Raw genomic sequence first — 16,325 nt, forward strand, 5'->3', positions numbered from 1 at the left:
GAGTTGTTGGCGGAGGGGAGCAAGCTTCGGAGGAGCTAAAATCCCCGGAATTGGAAAAGGTCCGGTGGGTACAGCCCACAAGGGGGATATGGGTTGGATTACAGTGAGTGTCCAGAACCAAGGCCAAAAAAAAGGGCACTACTACTCTTCTACATACAGGTTCCAAGTTTCTGTCGGAAGGATTGCGTCAACGAAATGGAAGTATATCTGGGCGTGGATCTGGGCCAACGCTTGACAGGATGATCACCGGCTAGCGAGCGCTAGCAGTCTAGTTGGCCACTAACATAACGGCCCAAGCAGCTTTTTTGGACGCCAGTGGCTTTCCAACTGTTCATCTGCATGTGACGACGGGGCCAGCAATTGCGCAATAGAAGCTGCAAGCAAGTAAAATGATGGATCTGCCTTGGACGAACTAATATTAAATATTATTTGATGGCGAGTGCCACAGCCGAGGAATTCTGCAGTTCCACAAGCAATCAAGGCACTGCTGCGGATACAATGGCACCACCGAGACCTGTCCAGTCCGTGATGCTGAACCGGGGAACTGGCCTGGCCCCTGTTCATTGAGAGACTGGACTGACGACAACTCACCACCATTGGCCGTCGCACAAAGGAACCGTGTTACCAGTCCCTCGATCAACAGAAGGTCAGGTGATTGAAGACCAATGTCACGTGAGTATGGCTAGGCGGTGTCAACCTCCAGGCGGTAAATTCTGGCAAATTCAACACCGCCAGCAACTTTTTTCTCTTCTGCCGGAGCAGAAACTTCCTCGACGCAGTATCTTTCAAGCTTGAGAGATCCATTCGCTGCGTGAGAAAATGCCTCGCAAGGCGATTGACTCGCGCATTCCGGCGCTCATCCAAAATGGTATCCAGGAGAAAAAGCGCAACTTTTTTGTCATTGTGGGTGACCGCGCCAAAGACATTATCGTCAACCTTTACCATATCAGATCGCAATTTGATATCAAGCAAAACAAATCCGTTCTATGGGCATACAAGAAGGATCTGCTAGGGTTCACGAGTCATCGAAAGAAGCGCGAGGCGAAGATCAAGAGGGAGGTGAAGCGGGGAATCCGAGAAGCGAACGATGAGGATCCTTTCGAACTGTTCGTCACCCTCAACCAAATCCGCTATGTGTACTACAAAGAAACGGAGAAGATTTTGGGAAACACCTATGGCATGTGTATCCTCCAGGACTTTGAAGCCATTACGCCGAATCTCCTCGCACGAACTATCGAGACTGTCGAAGGTGGAGGTACGGTAATCATGCTCCTCAAGAGCATGAACAGTTTGAAGCAGCTTTATACATTGTCGATGGACATCCACTCCAGATATAGGACCGAGGCGCACGATGATGTGGTCGCACGCTTTAACGAGCGTTTCATCCTTTCTCTTGGTAGTTGCGATTCCTGCCTGGTTATCGATGACGAGATGAACGTTTTGCCAATCTCCGGCGGAAAGAACGTGAAACCACTGCCGCCACCCGAGGACGCCGGTGATAACAGCAAAGGAACGAAGAAAGAACTGGAAAAGATTAAAGACGACCTTGCAGAGTCTCAACCCGTTGGATCCTTGGTCAACCTAGCCAGAACAGTTGACCAAGCGAAAGCACTCCTCACTTTTGTGGATGCTATTGCCGAAAAGACGCTTCGAAGCACCGTCACGCTGACTGCCGCAAGAGGTCGTGGTAAATCCGCTGCTCTTGGTGTTGCTATCGCGGCAGCCATCGCTTACGGCTATAGTAACGTTTTCATTACTTCACCGAGCCCCGAGAACTTGAAAACCCTGTTCGAATTTGTATTCAAGGGATTTGACGCCCTCGGATATGCCGACCACGCTGATTACACCATTCTTCAGTCTACCAACCCCGATTTTAACAAGGCTATCGTGAGAGTAAATATCCACCGCCAACACCGCCAAACCATTCAATACATCCAACCCCAGGATGCCCACGTTCTTGGACAAGCAGAACTTTTGGTCATTGATGAGGCTGCCGCAATCCCTCTGCCACTCGTCCGAAAACTGATGGGGCCATACCTTGTTTTCATGGCGTCAACAATAAACGGATACGAGGGAACCGGCAGGTCACTCTCATTGAAACTTATTCAACAGCTCCGCGAACAATCAAGAGGTGGTGTCAAGATCGCGGGTCAAGATGATACCGATGTTGCTTCTCGAGCAACTGGAAAAATCGAGAAGACCTCTGATAAAGGTTTGGGTGGGCGGTCTCTACGAGAGATTACTCTGTCCGAGCCGATCAGATATGCACCAGGTGACTCTGTAGAGAAGTGGTTGAACAAGGTTCTGTGCCTTGATGCGACATTACCGAAGTCTCGTATGAACACCCAAGGCTGCCCACATCCCTCGCAGTGTCAGCTGCTACAGGTTAACCGTGACACCTTGTTTTCTTTCCATCCTGTCTCCGAAAAGTTCCTCCAGCAGATGATGGCTCTTTATGTTGCCAGTCACTATAAGAACACACCCAACGATTTGCAATTGATGAGCGATGCACCCGCGCACCAGTTGTTTGTTCTTGTACCGCCGATTGATGAGGACGCGGCTAAACTGCCTGAGCCCTTATGTGTCATTCAGGTTGCCCTGGAAGGCCGAATCAGCCGACAGAGTGTTCTCAACAGCTTGAGCCGTGGACAACGCGCTGGCGGAGATTTGATTCCCTGGCTCGTCAGCCAACAATTCCAGGATGAAGACTTTGCTGGTCTTTCCGGTGCTAGAGTTGTCCGCATTGCCACGAATCCCGAGTATCTGAGCATGGGTTATGGATCTCGTGCTCTGGAACTGCTGGTGGACTTCTTTGAGGGTAAATTCACCGACTTGTCGGAGAGCCTAGCGGAGTCGCAGGAGGAGATGGTCAGGGTTACTGATGAAGAGCTCACCAACTCCAACCTCCTTGACGACAATATTCAAGTTCGCGACATTCGTTCCATGCCACCGCTTTTTGGCAAGCTGTCGGAACGTCGGCCTGATGATTTGGACTACCTTGGTGTCAGCTATGGCCTGACGCCGTCTCTTCACAAGTTTTGGAAGCGATCTTCGTTCGCACCTGTATACCTTCGCCAAACCGCAAATGACCTCACTGGTGAACACTCATGCGTGATGCTCCGAACCCTAAGTACCGGCTCCAATGACGCCAGCTGGTTGGGTGCCTTCGCCCGAGACTTCCACCGACGCTTTGTCTCTCTCCTCTCATACCAATTCCGAACTTTCGCGTCTGTCCTCTCACTTAGCATCGGTGAGTCCGCGACCGCAGGCGCCAAACTCGATCCATCCCTAGTTCCACCACCTCTCAAGAAATCCGACCTCGACGCCGCCTTCTCTCCCTTCGACCTTAAGCGACTAGACAGCTACGCGAACAACCTCCTTGACTACCATGTTATCCTAGACTTGATCCCCACCATTGCAACCTGGTACTTCTCCGGCCGTCTAAGCGGTAACGTCAGCCTCTCCGGCATTCAACAGTCAATCCTCCTCGCCATCGGTCTGCAGCGCAAATCCGTGGACGAGTTGGAAAAGGAATTAAATCTTGCATCCTCTCAACTTCTCGCCATGTTCCTCAAGATTGTGCGCAAGATGTCCACTCACTTTCGCTCGCTCCAGGAGAATGCTGTCGCAGATACCCTTCCCGTGGACAAAGTACCCACCACTGAGGCCGGCCCCGATGCACATGACGAAGTCGTTGATGAGCGCTTCAAGCCCCTCGAGACAAAACTCGAAGATGAGCTCCGTGAAGGAGGTGAAGAGATCAATGCCGAGATGCGCGAGAAACAACGCGCACTGATTGACGCCCTACCTCTCGACAAGTGAGTCCACACCCTACTTTACTCTATAAACACGAAATGCAATCCCCCTCTCCTCCGTGAAATATAAACCCTCCGATGAGCGAACAATAACTGATTTATAGCCTCCAGATACGAGATAAATAATGGAGAATCCGGTTGGGAAGAAGCAGAGAAGCAGATCCGTGCTGGCGGCGCCGCAACCGTCAGTGTAAAGTCCTCGAAGCAGAGCAAACGCAAGCAGGGCGAAACGGCGCGCGAGCTCTACGACCAGGAAGTTGAGTCCAAGCGACAGAAGATCATCCAGAAGGGGACCGAAGGAAAGAAGAAGAAGAGGTCTTAGTTAACTTGAGCTGTGCATCACCTTTTCTAATGCATGAGACCATGGTGTTTTCTTCTGCACTGGCATTGTTTTTGTATATAGGTTAATTGCCCGGGTATATCCAAAAGTTCGAATAGAAGCTACATGTGCAACATCTTTAATTTGGAAAGAGACTTCAATTCCAGCTAACTAATACAATTATGGTTTTCTTCTCTCGAGTGAATCCTCACAATAACTCCTTGCCGCGTTTACAGTTCATCATGGTCAGCCTTCTTCTCTGACTGGTCTTTGGTAACAACAATACCCTCCGGGAGCTTGTTCTTAGACCCTTCACCCATACGAATAGCATCAACCCATGCTTCTACTCTGTGTAGGCCATAGTCTGCACTCTCCGAAGGATCATAATGTCTCCACCAACCCCTTCGTGCGTTTACCGCAATGATCTCGATTGACTGCGCATCCTCAGATAGGCCAAGGCTAGTTTTGAGGATGTTCGCCGCGGCGTTTGACGCAGGGACGTTATACGTGGGGACAGTGCGCTTATACGCAACCTGTGCGAGAGTCTCAAGTACTTCCTTGGCAGGACCAGCGGACTCTGCCTCTGATTCAGCAGACTCTGGAACCAGTACAAGAACGCAAGTGCCAGACTTGGGTGCGAGGCAGGCGGTTTCCAGAGCCTCAGGAGTTTCAAAGGCATGGATAGCGGGTGCTTGAGGGGGTGCCTGAGCTGAGGCCGAGGGCTTGGACTCAGCAGCGGATTCTTCAGCCTCGGAGGACTCGCCGGACTTGGATGACTTGCCCTTCGCCTTTTCGGAAACGGGTGCAGGATCAGGATTGGGAGACGCTGCTTGGCTAAGGAACTCGACCATCGGGCCCTTCTTGAGTTCACCATCGTAGACTGTGTGCTCTTTCCCATCACCCGGAAGTAAAACCAAGCTTGGGAACTCGGTGACACCAAACTTCTCAACCGCAGCCGATTCCTTGCTACGGATCTGGGCCACTTTAACGCTACCCAAAAAGTCGATCGCGAGGGCGCGGATCAAAGCGCTCGTTGTGCCCTTTTCAGTGAAGAGAAGAGCCTTCGGCGACGCTTCGTCCTCGGAGAGCCACTCATCAAGGTTCTTATCCGTGAGTCTCTTCACATGGTTCGGGATTTTCTCTACTACCGCGTCGGCAATTCCTTTGGCGGTCCTAGGGCCCTGGTAGTCCTCCACACTTGGCTTGCCGGGTTTCTTGGAAGGCGTCACAATCTTCAATGTTGGGAAACCCTGTATACCCATCTGTCCACAAAAAGGTTTGTTCTCATCTTCGTCGCAGTTAACGGCCGCAACCTTAGCCAGTCCGTCCAAGTTCTTCGCCGCTTTCTCGTAGGCAGGCTTCAAGTTCTGGCAGTGACCGCACCATGGGGCGTAGAACCTGCAAAATTTTAGATTGTTTAGGAACCGCTTGTAAAACCGCGCGTGGGACTTGGGAGCTTACTCTATTATCTGGTATAAAGGTTAGCTCTATTCTTTGGGGAATCAGGGGTCTGAAGGGGTAGCCCATACAGAGGAGTAGTTCGAGTTAGCAATCAGTTGTTTGTAACTTTTCTGATTGAGCTGCAAAACCGGAGATTTCTTAGTATAAAGTCCATCTGCATTGGCTGGCAGAGCTGCCAAAAGCGATGCGACGACGCAAAGCGTAGAGCTTAGCTGCACCATGATGGAGTTAGTGCACAATCAGTTTCTGGTAAACTGTATGGTCTGGTTGAAGAGATCTAAGATCATGCACGAAGCATGTCAGCGAAGATAAGAGCTGTATTTAAGCTGTAGCTGGCAGGACTGAAGAAGATAAAAGCAAGGTGTCCTGAAGTTCTTGGCGCGTGACGCGCTCCCCGATGCTCAATCCCGCCCCCGCAGTCGATCACCGTCAACTTCACAACATGGTGGGCAGACCTATAAATCACCTTTTGACGCTTGTCTTTCGGGTTCATAGCTTTGGATGATTGTGAGGCCTGAATTTCCAATGGTCTTGCTATGAGGTAATCCACGAGTTGCACCATCCCTGCACCCGCCATGGCAGGAAGTTCCAACATGCCACAGCCCCGGGATTCACAGTCCTTGGATCTGCCCTTATTGCCACGCGAACTCTTCTGGATGGTCTTAGACTCTCTCGGAGGGAGTGATATAGTTCGCTGTCGGCGCGTCTCTCGGTTGTGGAATGAAGCTTTTGGAGACCCCGCCAATCTGATACCACTATTAAAAAAGCTTTTCCCACTAGCTGCCGAGGTCAGAGAGCTTTACGCTAGCCATGACTATAATCTATTAGCGGAAACAAATGATAGCAGCTACTGGCGCGCATTATTCGACCGAATTGCGTCGAGGTATGAACACCTCGGCCGCGGAAAGCCCAAATCAATCCAAAGGCACAGATTATGTGAAGAGTTCGGTGTTTCTGGCGAAAGAGAATGGTTCCAGGTGCAGCCATGGGATATTCACGCCAGCCATTTTATGCAGCGGGTGGATCTTCCCTTTTCAGAGTCCTTCTGGTCGTTTGATGACGGGTTGTTGGTATATCCCAGTGCAGACCATACATGTTTAGTTCTCATGGACCTTGACAGTGACAGGAAGTTTATGGTGCCATTCATCATTACAGGCAAGGTAATCCGGAGAACTAGGCTCCAGCGACGAGTCCTCATCGTCGAATGGGCTGAGCCGAAAGCCTTCCATTGGCTGAATGACAGCGACGGTGTTCACCGTCACTTTGCTTCTTCATTCGATGTGACCAAGACATCCAACGGCTGGAGCATAACCTTTCGCAATGAGTGGAAGATCATGTTTCTTGGCCATCCTCTCAGCGAAAGGGACCGCTTTTACTCCACTCATAGTCAAACCCATTATGCCATATATTTCTGGCAACCTAATCGCAGCCTATACACTGCAGATGAGGATGCCCCTATAGAATCTTTATGCATATGGGATATCTCTAAACCGTCCACGTACAGACCTTCTTTGGACCCAACAGGGCGCCTGTGGGGAGAAGCAGAGGATATGGGCCCGCACATTATCTCAAGATTCGGCTTCCAAGCGCTAGGATTTTACTCTGTCAGACAACGAGGTCTTCCAGGTATACAATGGCTAAACATCACCGAGGACAACCAAGCAATAGAGATATTCGAAAATCTATGCACGGGCCCCGTCGATCGATTTGTTGGGCCTGCCGAATGGACATCACAAGTTCGGGTGACAAGCATCCCAATCACTGGCCACGGCCCCTGCTGGAGACAAAATCTCGATCTCATACTACCTCCTTACCGGGGAAATAACAGTTTACAAGCAAATCCACTTAGTCTCGCGGTGTGTAATGAGCCATGGTATACCGTAATCTCGGAGTCCGTGGACAAGGAAGCCCAAGTTGGCTTCTGCCTTCATTTATCCCAGGAAACGTGGCCATTTGACTTGAAAGCTTCCTTGAGCATCAAAACCCCATCATCTGCTATCACTTTGAAGAACGCCGATATTTTCGAGCTCACAGGCAAGGGGAGAATTTGTGGAACCGAACGGTACCTGCTTGGCGAGAACGGGAACCGTGAACTAGTTATTTACCGGTTCGACAGATAAACCCTATGTGTACCTGAAAAGGTCGTGACCCTTGGTGAAATTCCGGAGCAAAAGTCGAATTATGCTCGCCTCGAACAAACTTTTGGTTTCTGACCTATCAAACTTAACACTGCCAGTCAATCTTTCGACTGGATAAACAGTTTTATCCGTTGGTCAACTCACACCGACGCCGTTGAAACCATTGCGCATATATATTTGTTTCGGGCGTCAAACAGCCCGCGCTCGAGAGTCCGCATGTCGCAAACTACTATTGCCTACTTTCCTCCTGGATGTAGAGGCAAAGTATTGTAAGGCTCGTGCTTGGGTTGGGGCTGAATTGTTTGTGTTAGATCAGGATCTAGATATGTAGGCCAGTCATGCGAAGAGCAAAACATGTGGAATAGCCTACTGAAATGGAAAGAACAAAGTATCAAAGAGTAATTATTAAATATTTCATAGTTATACCCAGATAATAAGTGAATATTCCGCGTTATTCAAGTTCCACTGTTTCTCTTAGCTCAAATGCTCAATCTCAAATTTCCCGGCCAAGGATGCACAAGCTGCAAACAGGGACTTAGTCCATCATAAAGCAAGGCGGGATGGATATACTCCAACATAATGACAATCAGTGAAGGTGAAACAAAAACAGCCCATGATCTAATGATCTGGTATACCATTCAGATCACTTGCCTTCTCGAATTTGCATCTCACGCACTTCTTGATCCCACAATCCGGACACACGAGCATATATATTGGCCTCCAAATATTACATACCTCGCATTCTTCATGCCCGAGTTCCTTCTTCCAGTATCCAAGATGGCGGCAGTCACGCGGATCAGGGGAAATTTCGCGCTCTTCTGCGCCTGGGACAGTGACACGGAGACACTCAAGCCATCCGCAGTAAGTTTCTAATACCATACCCATGAGTTCAGCCTGGAAGTCCTGCCTATTGTAATTCCCATTCTTGCTGGCGATTTTGGCAGTAAAGAATGGAACGAAAGGGGCTAAGTATGGGTAAACACTCTCAACGTTCAACTCCGGGATATCAGATAAATGGACAAGAGATTCATCGCTAGCGGAAGAGTTTGAGATGATCTCGTTGTTGCTGTCAGTGGGAAAATCATGGTAGGTTTCGCTCTCCAAATTTTCTGACTGGGATTGAGCTGCATCACTGAAGTCGTAGTAGATAGATTCAGTGCTGTCATTGTGTGTATATCCGGTAGAATTTGCATCCTTGTTGAGTTGAGCCTCACTATTTAAGGGGGACAATGCACCGCTCGTCCATCTTGCGGGCAGTGACATGTGTTCTTTCAAGCTTCGCTGAAATTGCGCCACATCAACAGAAGAGTTATCCTCGAACGTGGTTTCAGCCGCGGCATCCATTTCTTGGTCGATTTTGGAACCGACATAAGGGTCTGTCTCGGGGTTGGGAAAGGTATCATCTGCAGTAGCTGCGAATTCCCCGGTCTCGGTATTATCTAAAATGGCTTCTGTGTTGGGAGTGTTGATTTCGACAATGGCCGGTTCCTCTTCAGATTGATCATGAACATCAACCTCCAGGCCCGCGTCGACGTAAGCATCAATATGCGAGGTTGGTTCTGCTCCAGAAGTAGTTTTGTTGCCGTTATCGAACTTGGTTCCATATTCGGTTCCAAGCCCAATTTCCACTTCGGCAGTCGCCACGGAATCAACTTCAGCTTCACCAACGGAGTCATTCTCGGTGCCACCATCGCCTTCAGCTTCCAACACATCATCCCCATGACCATCCCGGTTCGGCTCTGCTCCACCCCACCAGACTGGTTCAAAACCTCTGCTTGTCTCATCATTATGCTCTCTACTATGAACCGATTCGGCGTTCAAACCTTCTGCTGCTGAGTTGACAGTAAACTTCCGACGGTCTTGTGCCTCCTTTAATGCCTGTTCAGTAAAGAATTGAGCAGCCCGACGACCCGCCGCTCGCCTTTTCGCCTCTTCCTCTCGAACCTTTTCCCAGCGAGCCAGTTCTTCCTGTGACTGGGTCGAGGAAGGGTTCATATGAACGCTTTCTTGGTAGCTGAACATGTATCGATTCCTGGGGGTAAAATTATATCGGTAGTACCTGCCCTTTGGTGCCCATCCTTTGTACCCAGGATTAGCGGATGAAGGCTCCCCCTCACTGGTGTATCTGGTTCTTCGACTGAGTTCTTTGTCGTGTTCATAGCGGGAGGCTGGGTCGCGGAGGATATTGATTGCTTCGCCGATCTGTTTGTGGTTTTTCAACGCCTTAGTTCTTGGTCACCACATGGGATCGAGCCGGACAGGAAGTGCCTCCCAATATTTACCTGTTTGAATTTGATATCATCACCTCCTGCTTTGTCAGGGTGAAACTTGAGAGCGAGTTTTCTGTAGGAACTTTCGATGTCTTTGAGTGGCGCATATGGTGTGGTTTCCAATATCTCGTAGCAATTTATCATCGGGCGTTGGTAAGAATCGGCCATTGCTCTATGGACTTATATTCTTTAGAAGTCTGTTGTAAGGTTTGTTGCGAGGTTTGTTGTGAGAGAAAGTTGGACTAGCAGAGGATGAACTTTGAGGTTTTGCGTATTGGCGCCTCTGAGAGGTATAGGCGACGGGAAACCTGAGACGTGAGAGGAAGGGAAGAGTGCGATGAGAAGAAAAAAGTAAATGGTGGCTTTTGCCGATAAAAGAGGTGAATAGAAAAGCACATAACTCTCTAGTAGTCAAGTGCTTCACGCTAAGTATGCTACGTAAGTGAAGCTGCAGCAAAACAAACAGCACAAAATCCCTAGCATATACAAAGGTCAATGCTGAAGAGAATGGCTTTAAAAGACGAAGTTCACCACTATTCATGGAGTCAAGGACATAAGAGGTCATGGTACAAACGAAATGTATAGAGATAGATTTTACAGGTTGGCGAGAATCTAGGTACGTATGAGTTAGTCTACATATGGTGACTCCCTCCCAAAAGACATCGTAACAGCGTCTATTCAGCGCTGGCGGCGGCACCGGTAATAATTTCAACCAGTTCACCGGTAATGGCGGCTTGACGCTGTCGGTTGTACAGAATCTGGAACCTGCAAAAAAGTTAGAGTATGTTTAATATGCCAAAATGATTCGCTGGTACTCACCTGTCGATCATATCACCAGCGTTCTTCGACGCGTTCTCCATAGCATTGCGACGGGCCTGTTGTTGAATTAGCGTGGTTCAAGTCTTAAGGCTATGGAATAAAGAATGAAACTCACCGAAATCTCACAGGCGTGGCCTTCAGCCATAGCCCAGAACAAGTTGTTCGCGAGAGCATACTCGCGGAGGTTGGAAAGGGTTTCCTCGTCAGCCTCGTAAGCAGAGAAGTTGGCTGGGAAAAAAACATCAGTATTGATTGGCTTTCTGAAATGGGTGCGCATAACTAACGGGATTGGGTGATGGCCTCCTCAGAGTAGGCCTCGACAGTCTCAGGCTCGTAGCTCTGCGCGTTGACGAACTTGTTGTAAATGATTCTAACGCTGGCATAGTCGGTAGGCAGCAGAGCAATCTGGTCCGCAACAGCCTGGGCATCGGCGAAGGTAGGAATGTCCTTGCAGACGTTGGCGAAACTGAGGACAATGGAGCCGGGGTTGGTACGAGACAGCTGAGCCTTGGCCTTCTCACCGAGAATGACAAGGTCGGAGTTGGGGAATTCCTCGAGGGCGCGGCGAGTGGCCTTGCTGAGACCGGAGTGGATACCACCACAAAGACCCTTGTCGGAGCTAGCGACGACGAGCAGGGTCTTCTTATCCTCGAGGGCCTTGGTCTCGGCTTGCTCGAAAATGGTGTTAGAGGTCTGACCGTAGGCACGGGAGTCGTCCATTGCCTTCTGAGCGCGGGTGAGACGGGTAGAGGCAATGACCTTCATCGTATTGGTGATCTTCTTGATGTTCTTGATGGACTTCAGACGGCCTTCGATTTCACGGAGGGTCGCGAAGTTGGCGGCGTTGGGGGGCGCAGTGCTTCAACAAAGTCAGTAACCATCACTAAATCTCCCATATATCCAATTCAAACCCCTTCCTGTTGTTTCGAAGAAGGATGTCGTTGATGCAATGGGCGAGCTGGGAACCGGAAGAGGGCTTACCGGGTAACCGCAATAGCACCAGCCCTGACGGCCGGACGAACAGCACGGGTAAGCATGGTGAAATCGGACCGTACAACGGAGAGAGGTTTATCACCGATGATAGAGATGAGGAGACGGCGCGAAGGGGATCACCACGGGGTTCAATCGCCGGCGGAAGTGGTCAACAGTGGATGATGGGAAGTGGACGAATTCGACTCCTGTTTCTGTTCTTCCGACACCCGGAAGACTAGTCCCAAGCGGGAAGCTGTTACGGGCGAGCAGGAAGACCAACAGTGTATTCACGTGACTTGCACCCGAATTCCGGGTGGGTTGGAGGCATGCTCACTACCTGAATAATCAGGCAAAAATTGTGCGGTGCAACAGGAGTGGCTGAACCGGTCCGGAGAAACGTAGTGGACGTGAAGCCCGGATCGCCTCAGGCCCCAACACAAGAAGCCTCGCCTTCCATTCCTTTCCTTTCCTCCTCCTCTCTCCTCGGCCTCACTTGTGTCTCGTGCGGATTCACCCTTTGTGTACCTGCTATTCCCGCACACCCAATGCCTCTGTCCTAACACCTCTCACTCACTGACTCCCAGCTATCTTACTTCACTCTCTTCTCTCCCTTTTCATTGGTCAGATCATCATTGACTTCATTCTTCGTCAAGTGCCAGTTCGGCTCTACAAGCTTGGCAGGTCAATCTCGAGTCTTTACCTCCCTGCGCACCAAGCCCGTCTCTTCTATAAACCCACTACGCGACACAATCTAATCCGTCGAGTTGTCGCAAACATGAGCTCCTCAGAAGACGATACCCCACTCGTCAAGATGAACGGTAGATCCTCTGGTAAGTCGCGGCTTGCTCTCACCATCGTAGAAGCGCAATTTCGTCTCACTCTTCCACTCTCTGGGAAATATATTCTACCCTGTGGCCTACTATAAGTCATATTCTGACCGTTGTCTCGTGCAAAACCAGGTGGTCAATCGAACGTCAAAACGAACGGCGCAAGGGAAACTAACGGCCATGTTGACCCTGGAGTCTCCATTCGATTTGGTCCGGTGCAGCCAGACGGGGACGTTGAGATGAAGGACTCTGATGGCGTCGCTAGTGCGAACAAAAGGAAGGCGCGAACTAGCATTGGTCAAGCAAAATCGTATGCGGAGCCTGAAAGTAGCGAGGAGGACGAGCCCCTGGTACACCCACCCGCGCCCCTAACTTCTACGGCACTACTGCCGTTGCTTTTTGTTTCAACGGCTGACTATCCGACAGAGCAAGCGTCGTCGCACCTCAGTGAAGCACGAAGACCCAGAGACAGATGAAGATGTCCCTCTCGCGCTCAACGGAAAGAAACTTCCCAAGGCTTCTGAGACCGCCATCGGGGACGAGTCCGACTCAGACGTCCCAATCGAAAGGAAGTTGGCCGCCGAGAAGAAGAAGATTCAGGTTAAGGGAGAAAAGGAAGAAGCACCAAACCGGAAGACAGCCAAGCCTGCCACTGCCATCAAGAAGCAGACAAACGGGGTCAAAAAGGAGCCCACCTCGACCAAACAAACCCTAAAGCAGGTGAAGGCGGAACCGAAGTCCGGACAGTCCACTCCAGCTAAGAAGAATGGGAAAGCTACTCCAGTAAAGAAGGAGGAAAGCGAAGAAGCCGAGGAGGAAGAAGAATACAAGTGGTGGGAAGACCCGACGAAAGGTGATGGAACGATCAAGTGGAGGACTCTCGAGCACAATGGTGTCGTTTTTCCTCCGCCGTATGAGCCACTTCCTAAGAACGTCAAGATGAAATACAATGGTATTCCCGTTGACCTTCACCCCGATGCGGAAGAAGTCGCGGGCTTCTTCGGCGGTATGCTGAACTCGACTCAAAATGTGGAAAACCCTACCTTCCAAAAGAACTTCTTCACCGATTTTAAAGCCATTTTGAAGAAAACCGGCGGCGCAAAAGATCAAAAAGGCAACAAGATTGACATCAAGGAATTTTCAAAATGCGATTTCCAGCCGATCTTCCAGTATTATGACACGCAGCGCCAAGAGAAAAAGGCTCTACCACCCGCTGAGAAGAAGCGTCTTAAGGCTGAGAAGGATGAACAAGAGGCCCCATACATGTTCTGCATGTGGGATGGTCGCAAACAGAAAGTCGGCAATTTCCGAGTCGAACCGCCTTCGCTTTTCCGTGGTCGTGGTGAGCACCCAAAGACGGGTCATGTCAAATCACGAGTCCAGCCAGAGCAGATCACCATAAACATTGGTAAGGAGGCTCGCGTTCCTCCCCCTCCCGAAGGTCATAAGTGGAAGGAAGTGAAACATGACCAAGAAGGCACGTGGCTCGCTATGTGGCAAGAAAACATCAATGGCAACTACAAGTATGTCATGCTTGCTGCTAATTCTGACGTCAAGGGCCAGAGTGATTACAAGAAGTTTGAAAAGGCCCGTGAACTTAAAAAACACATCGCTCGGATCCGCAAGGACTATCAGAAGAACTTGAAGAACGAGTTGATGGTGGAGCGACAGAAAGCTACGGCTGTCTATCTCATTGACCAGTTTGCTCTTCGTGCAGGTAACGAGAAAGGTGAAGATGAGGCTGAAACTGTGGGCTGCTGTTCTCTGAAATACGAGAATGTCACACTCAAACCCCCGAACAAAGTGGTATTCGATTTCCTGGGTAAGGACAGTATCCGGTTCTATGACGAGGTAGAAGTCGATACGCAAGTCTTCAAAAACCTGAAAATCTTCAAGAAGGCACCCAAGAAAAACGGTGATGAGATCTTTGATCGCTTAACTGTAAGTCGAACACTTGGAGAGGCTTAAATTGCAAACACGGCTAACAGTCATAGACATCCGCGCTGAACAAGCACCTTTCTCAATACATGCAAGGCCTAACTGCGAAAGTGTTCCGTACCTACAACGCATCTCACACGATGGCTGAACTGCTCAAAGACATGCACGCTACTGGCACCAATGCAGAAAAGGTCAAAGCGTATAATGATGCAAATCGGAAAGTTGCTATCTTGTGTAATCACAAGCGAACAGTTGCAGCAACCCATGCTAATCAAATGGAGAAGATGAGCGAGCGGGTAAGTCTAGTGGTTTGAACTTGAGGGTTCCAATGCAGAAATAACTAATCAATTACCCCTATATAGATCAAGGGCCAACGGTATCAGATGTGGCGCCTGAAGCAGATGATGCTTGATTTGGAGCCATCCTTAAAGAAGAAGAAGGGTGCTGCATTTTTCGAGTTGGATGAAGACATCGACAAGGAGTGGATCAAAGAGCACCAAGCTTTCTTGGTCGAAGAGCAGCGGCAGAAAATCAAGAAGAAATTCGAGAAGGATAACGAAAAGCTTGCCGCGGAGGGTGAGAAGGAGATGAAAGCGAGCGAACTCGAAAGCAGATTGGAGGTCGCAAAGGACTTGGAAAAGAAGTACAACAAAGAGAACAAATCTGACAAGGTGGAAGCTGAAGGGCGGGGCCCAACCGTCGAGAAACTGGAGGCTGCCATCACGAAAATCAAACAGCGTGTCGAAAACATGGAGCTCCAAGCTCAAGATAAGGAAGACAACAAGGAGGTGGCACTGGGCACCTCGAAAATTGTGAGTTTCCCATACATCTTTTCATCTCTTAGTGGGAAATGTCTAACTATCAGCAGAACTACATCGACCCTCGGCTCACGGTTGTCTTCAGCAAGAAATTCAGCGTCCCAATGGAGAAATTTTTCTCGAAGTCTCTACGAGAGAAATTCGAGTGGGCCATCAAGTCCGTCGATGAGAACTGGGAGTTTTAAACCGAACTGCATTTGGATCTTCTGATTACTTATTTGCTTTGTCACAACTACGGCTATCCACTTTTACGGCCGATTGCAAAACCCCCATGCATTTTCAAGCATTTCTTCACGTGTGCTTCAGTTCTTCTATGGTGTGCGTTTTCTACCGCTCCTCAACTCTGGGGGGGCATTATATCTCACAAGTATTGGCATTTCTTCTGGTTTATTTTTTTATTTTTTTAAACCACAAGACTACAGACTATACCTATATTATACACTACACAAACACGCATTTTGCCTTAGCTAGCTTCATAATTAGAAGGGCTGATATCTAATCAAATCCAGCGCCACATACAAGTTGCAACAGGCATTTAATTCGTAGAACCGGTCTAGGAACTCAGATCATGTCTACTTTTGACCCAAACTCTGTCACTTCGCTAAGGCCCAGATTCCAAATATATTGGCCCATGCCATGACTATCAATTACTACCAGTAGCAAAGTGCAATTCAAACAAATGGCATCGAGGAGTCCCATTAGGATTAAAGTACTTCCGTGAATAGTAATATAATGAGAGGTCTGTAAAAATGAAAGAGAAGTCGTTCATCCAGAAAACTCAATCCGTTCAACATAGACCAGACTCTAGCTTGCGCGATGGTCATACATCAGAGCCAGGATGAAGTGCTAACAGAGAAGTAGATGATCTGGACATAGAAAAAGGCTCAAGAGATAGCAAGTGGGGCCAGAGAAAAAAAGAAAAGAAAATAAGAGACAGTAATAGAACAG

The 16,325-nt window shown here is 49.3% G+C and overlaps 6 protein-coding genes across 6 annotated transcripts; 3 read left to right on the top strand and 3 right to left on the bottom strand.

Moving 5' to 3' along the window:
* Positions 1 to 819: 819 nt before the first annotated feature.
* Positions 820 to 4,137, top strand: ASPVEDRAFT_120877 (ribosome biosynthesis protein KRE33; the record flags this gene model as incomplete). The annotated part of the gene is made up of 2 exons (XM_040805830.1): positions 820 to 3,818; positions 3,927 to 4,137. The coding sequence occupies 2 exons, from the start codon at positions 820 to 822 to the stop codon at positions 4,135 to 4,137; spliced, it is 3,210 nt and encodes a 1,069-aa protein (XP_040662017.1).
* A 227-nt stretch (positions 4,138 to 4,364) lies between these two features.
* ASPVEDRAFT_78030 (putative disulfide isomerase) lies at positions 4,365 to 5,816 on the bottom strand (the record flags this gene model as incomplete). The annotated part of the gene is made up of 3 exons (XM_040816477.1): positions 4,365 to 5,532; positions 5,596 to 5,603; positions 5,664 to 5,816. 3 exons carry the CDS (start codon positions 5,814 to 5,816, stop codon positions 4,365 to 4,367), a joined length of 1,329 nt encoding a protein of 442 aa, XP_040662018.1.
* A 372-nt stretch (positions 5,817 to 6,188) lies between these two features.
* Positions 6,189 to 7,765, top strand: ASPVEDRAFT_157612 (F-box protein; the record flags this gene model as incomplete). The annotated part of the gene is made up of 1 exon (XM_040808544.1): positions 6,189 to 7,765. One exon carries the CDS (start codon positions 6,189 to 6,191, stop codon positions 7,713 to 7,715), a length of 1,527 nt encoding a protein of 508 aa, XP_040662019.1. The 3' UTR covers positions 7,716 to 7,765.
* A 268-nt stretch (positions 7,766 to 8,033) lies between these two features.
* On the bottom strand, positions 8,034 to 10,577 carry ASPVEDRAFT_226440 (DnaJ domain protein). The gene is made up of 2 exons (XM_040809491.1): positions 10,016 to 10,577; positions 8,034 to 9,935 (listed from the first exon to the last, which is right to left on the bottom strand). Exons 1-2 carry the CDS (start codon positions 10,169 to 10,171, stop codon positions 8,352 to 8,354), a joined length of 1,740 nt encoding a protein of 579 aa, XP_040662020.1. The 5' UTR covers positions 10,172 to 10,577; the 3' UTR covers positions 8,034 to 8,351.
* Positions 10,578 to 10,677: 100 nt separating this feature from the next.
* ASPVEDRAFT_78033 (F1F0 ATP synthase subunit gamma) lies at positions 10,678 to 11,859 on the bottom strand (the record flags this gene model as incomplete). Its single annotated transcript, XM_040816478.1, has 5 exons — positions 10,678 to 10,768; positions 10,823 to 10,878; positions 10,938 to 11,050; positions 11,107 to 11,681; positions 11,804 to 11,859. The coding sequence occupies 5 exons, from the start codon at positions 11,857 to 11,859 to the stop codon at positions 10,678 to 10,680; spliced, it is 891 nt and encodes a 296-aa protein (XP_040662021.1).
* A 410-nt stretch (positions 11,860 to 12,269) lies between these two features.
* On the top strand, positions 12,270 to 15,951 carry ASPVEDRAFT_35621 (DNA topoisomerase 1). The gene is made up of 6 exons (XM_040811036.1): positions 12,270 to 12,624; positions 12,754 to 12,971; positions 13,048 to 14,562; positions 14,616 to 14,855; positions 14,922 to 15,371; positions 15,428 to 15,951. The coding sequence occupies exons 1-6, from the start codon at positions 12,570 to 12,572 to the stop codon at positions 15,560 to 15,562; spliced, it is 2,613 nt and encodes an 870-aa protein (XP_040662022.1). The 5' UTR covers positions 12,270 to 12,569; the 3' UTR covers positions 15,563 to 15,951.
* The last annotated feature ends 374 nt before the right edge of the window (positions 15,952 to 16,325 follow it).

Source organism: Aspergillus versicolor, assembly GCF_001890125.1.
Source record: "Aspergillus versicolor CBS 583.65 unplaced genomic scaffold ASPVEscaffold_1, whole genome shotgun sequence".
Classification (NCBI taxonomy): Eukaryota; Fungi; Ascomycota; class Eurotiomycetes; order Eurotiales; family Aspergillaceae; genus Aspergillus; species Aspergillus versicolor.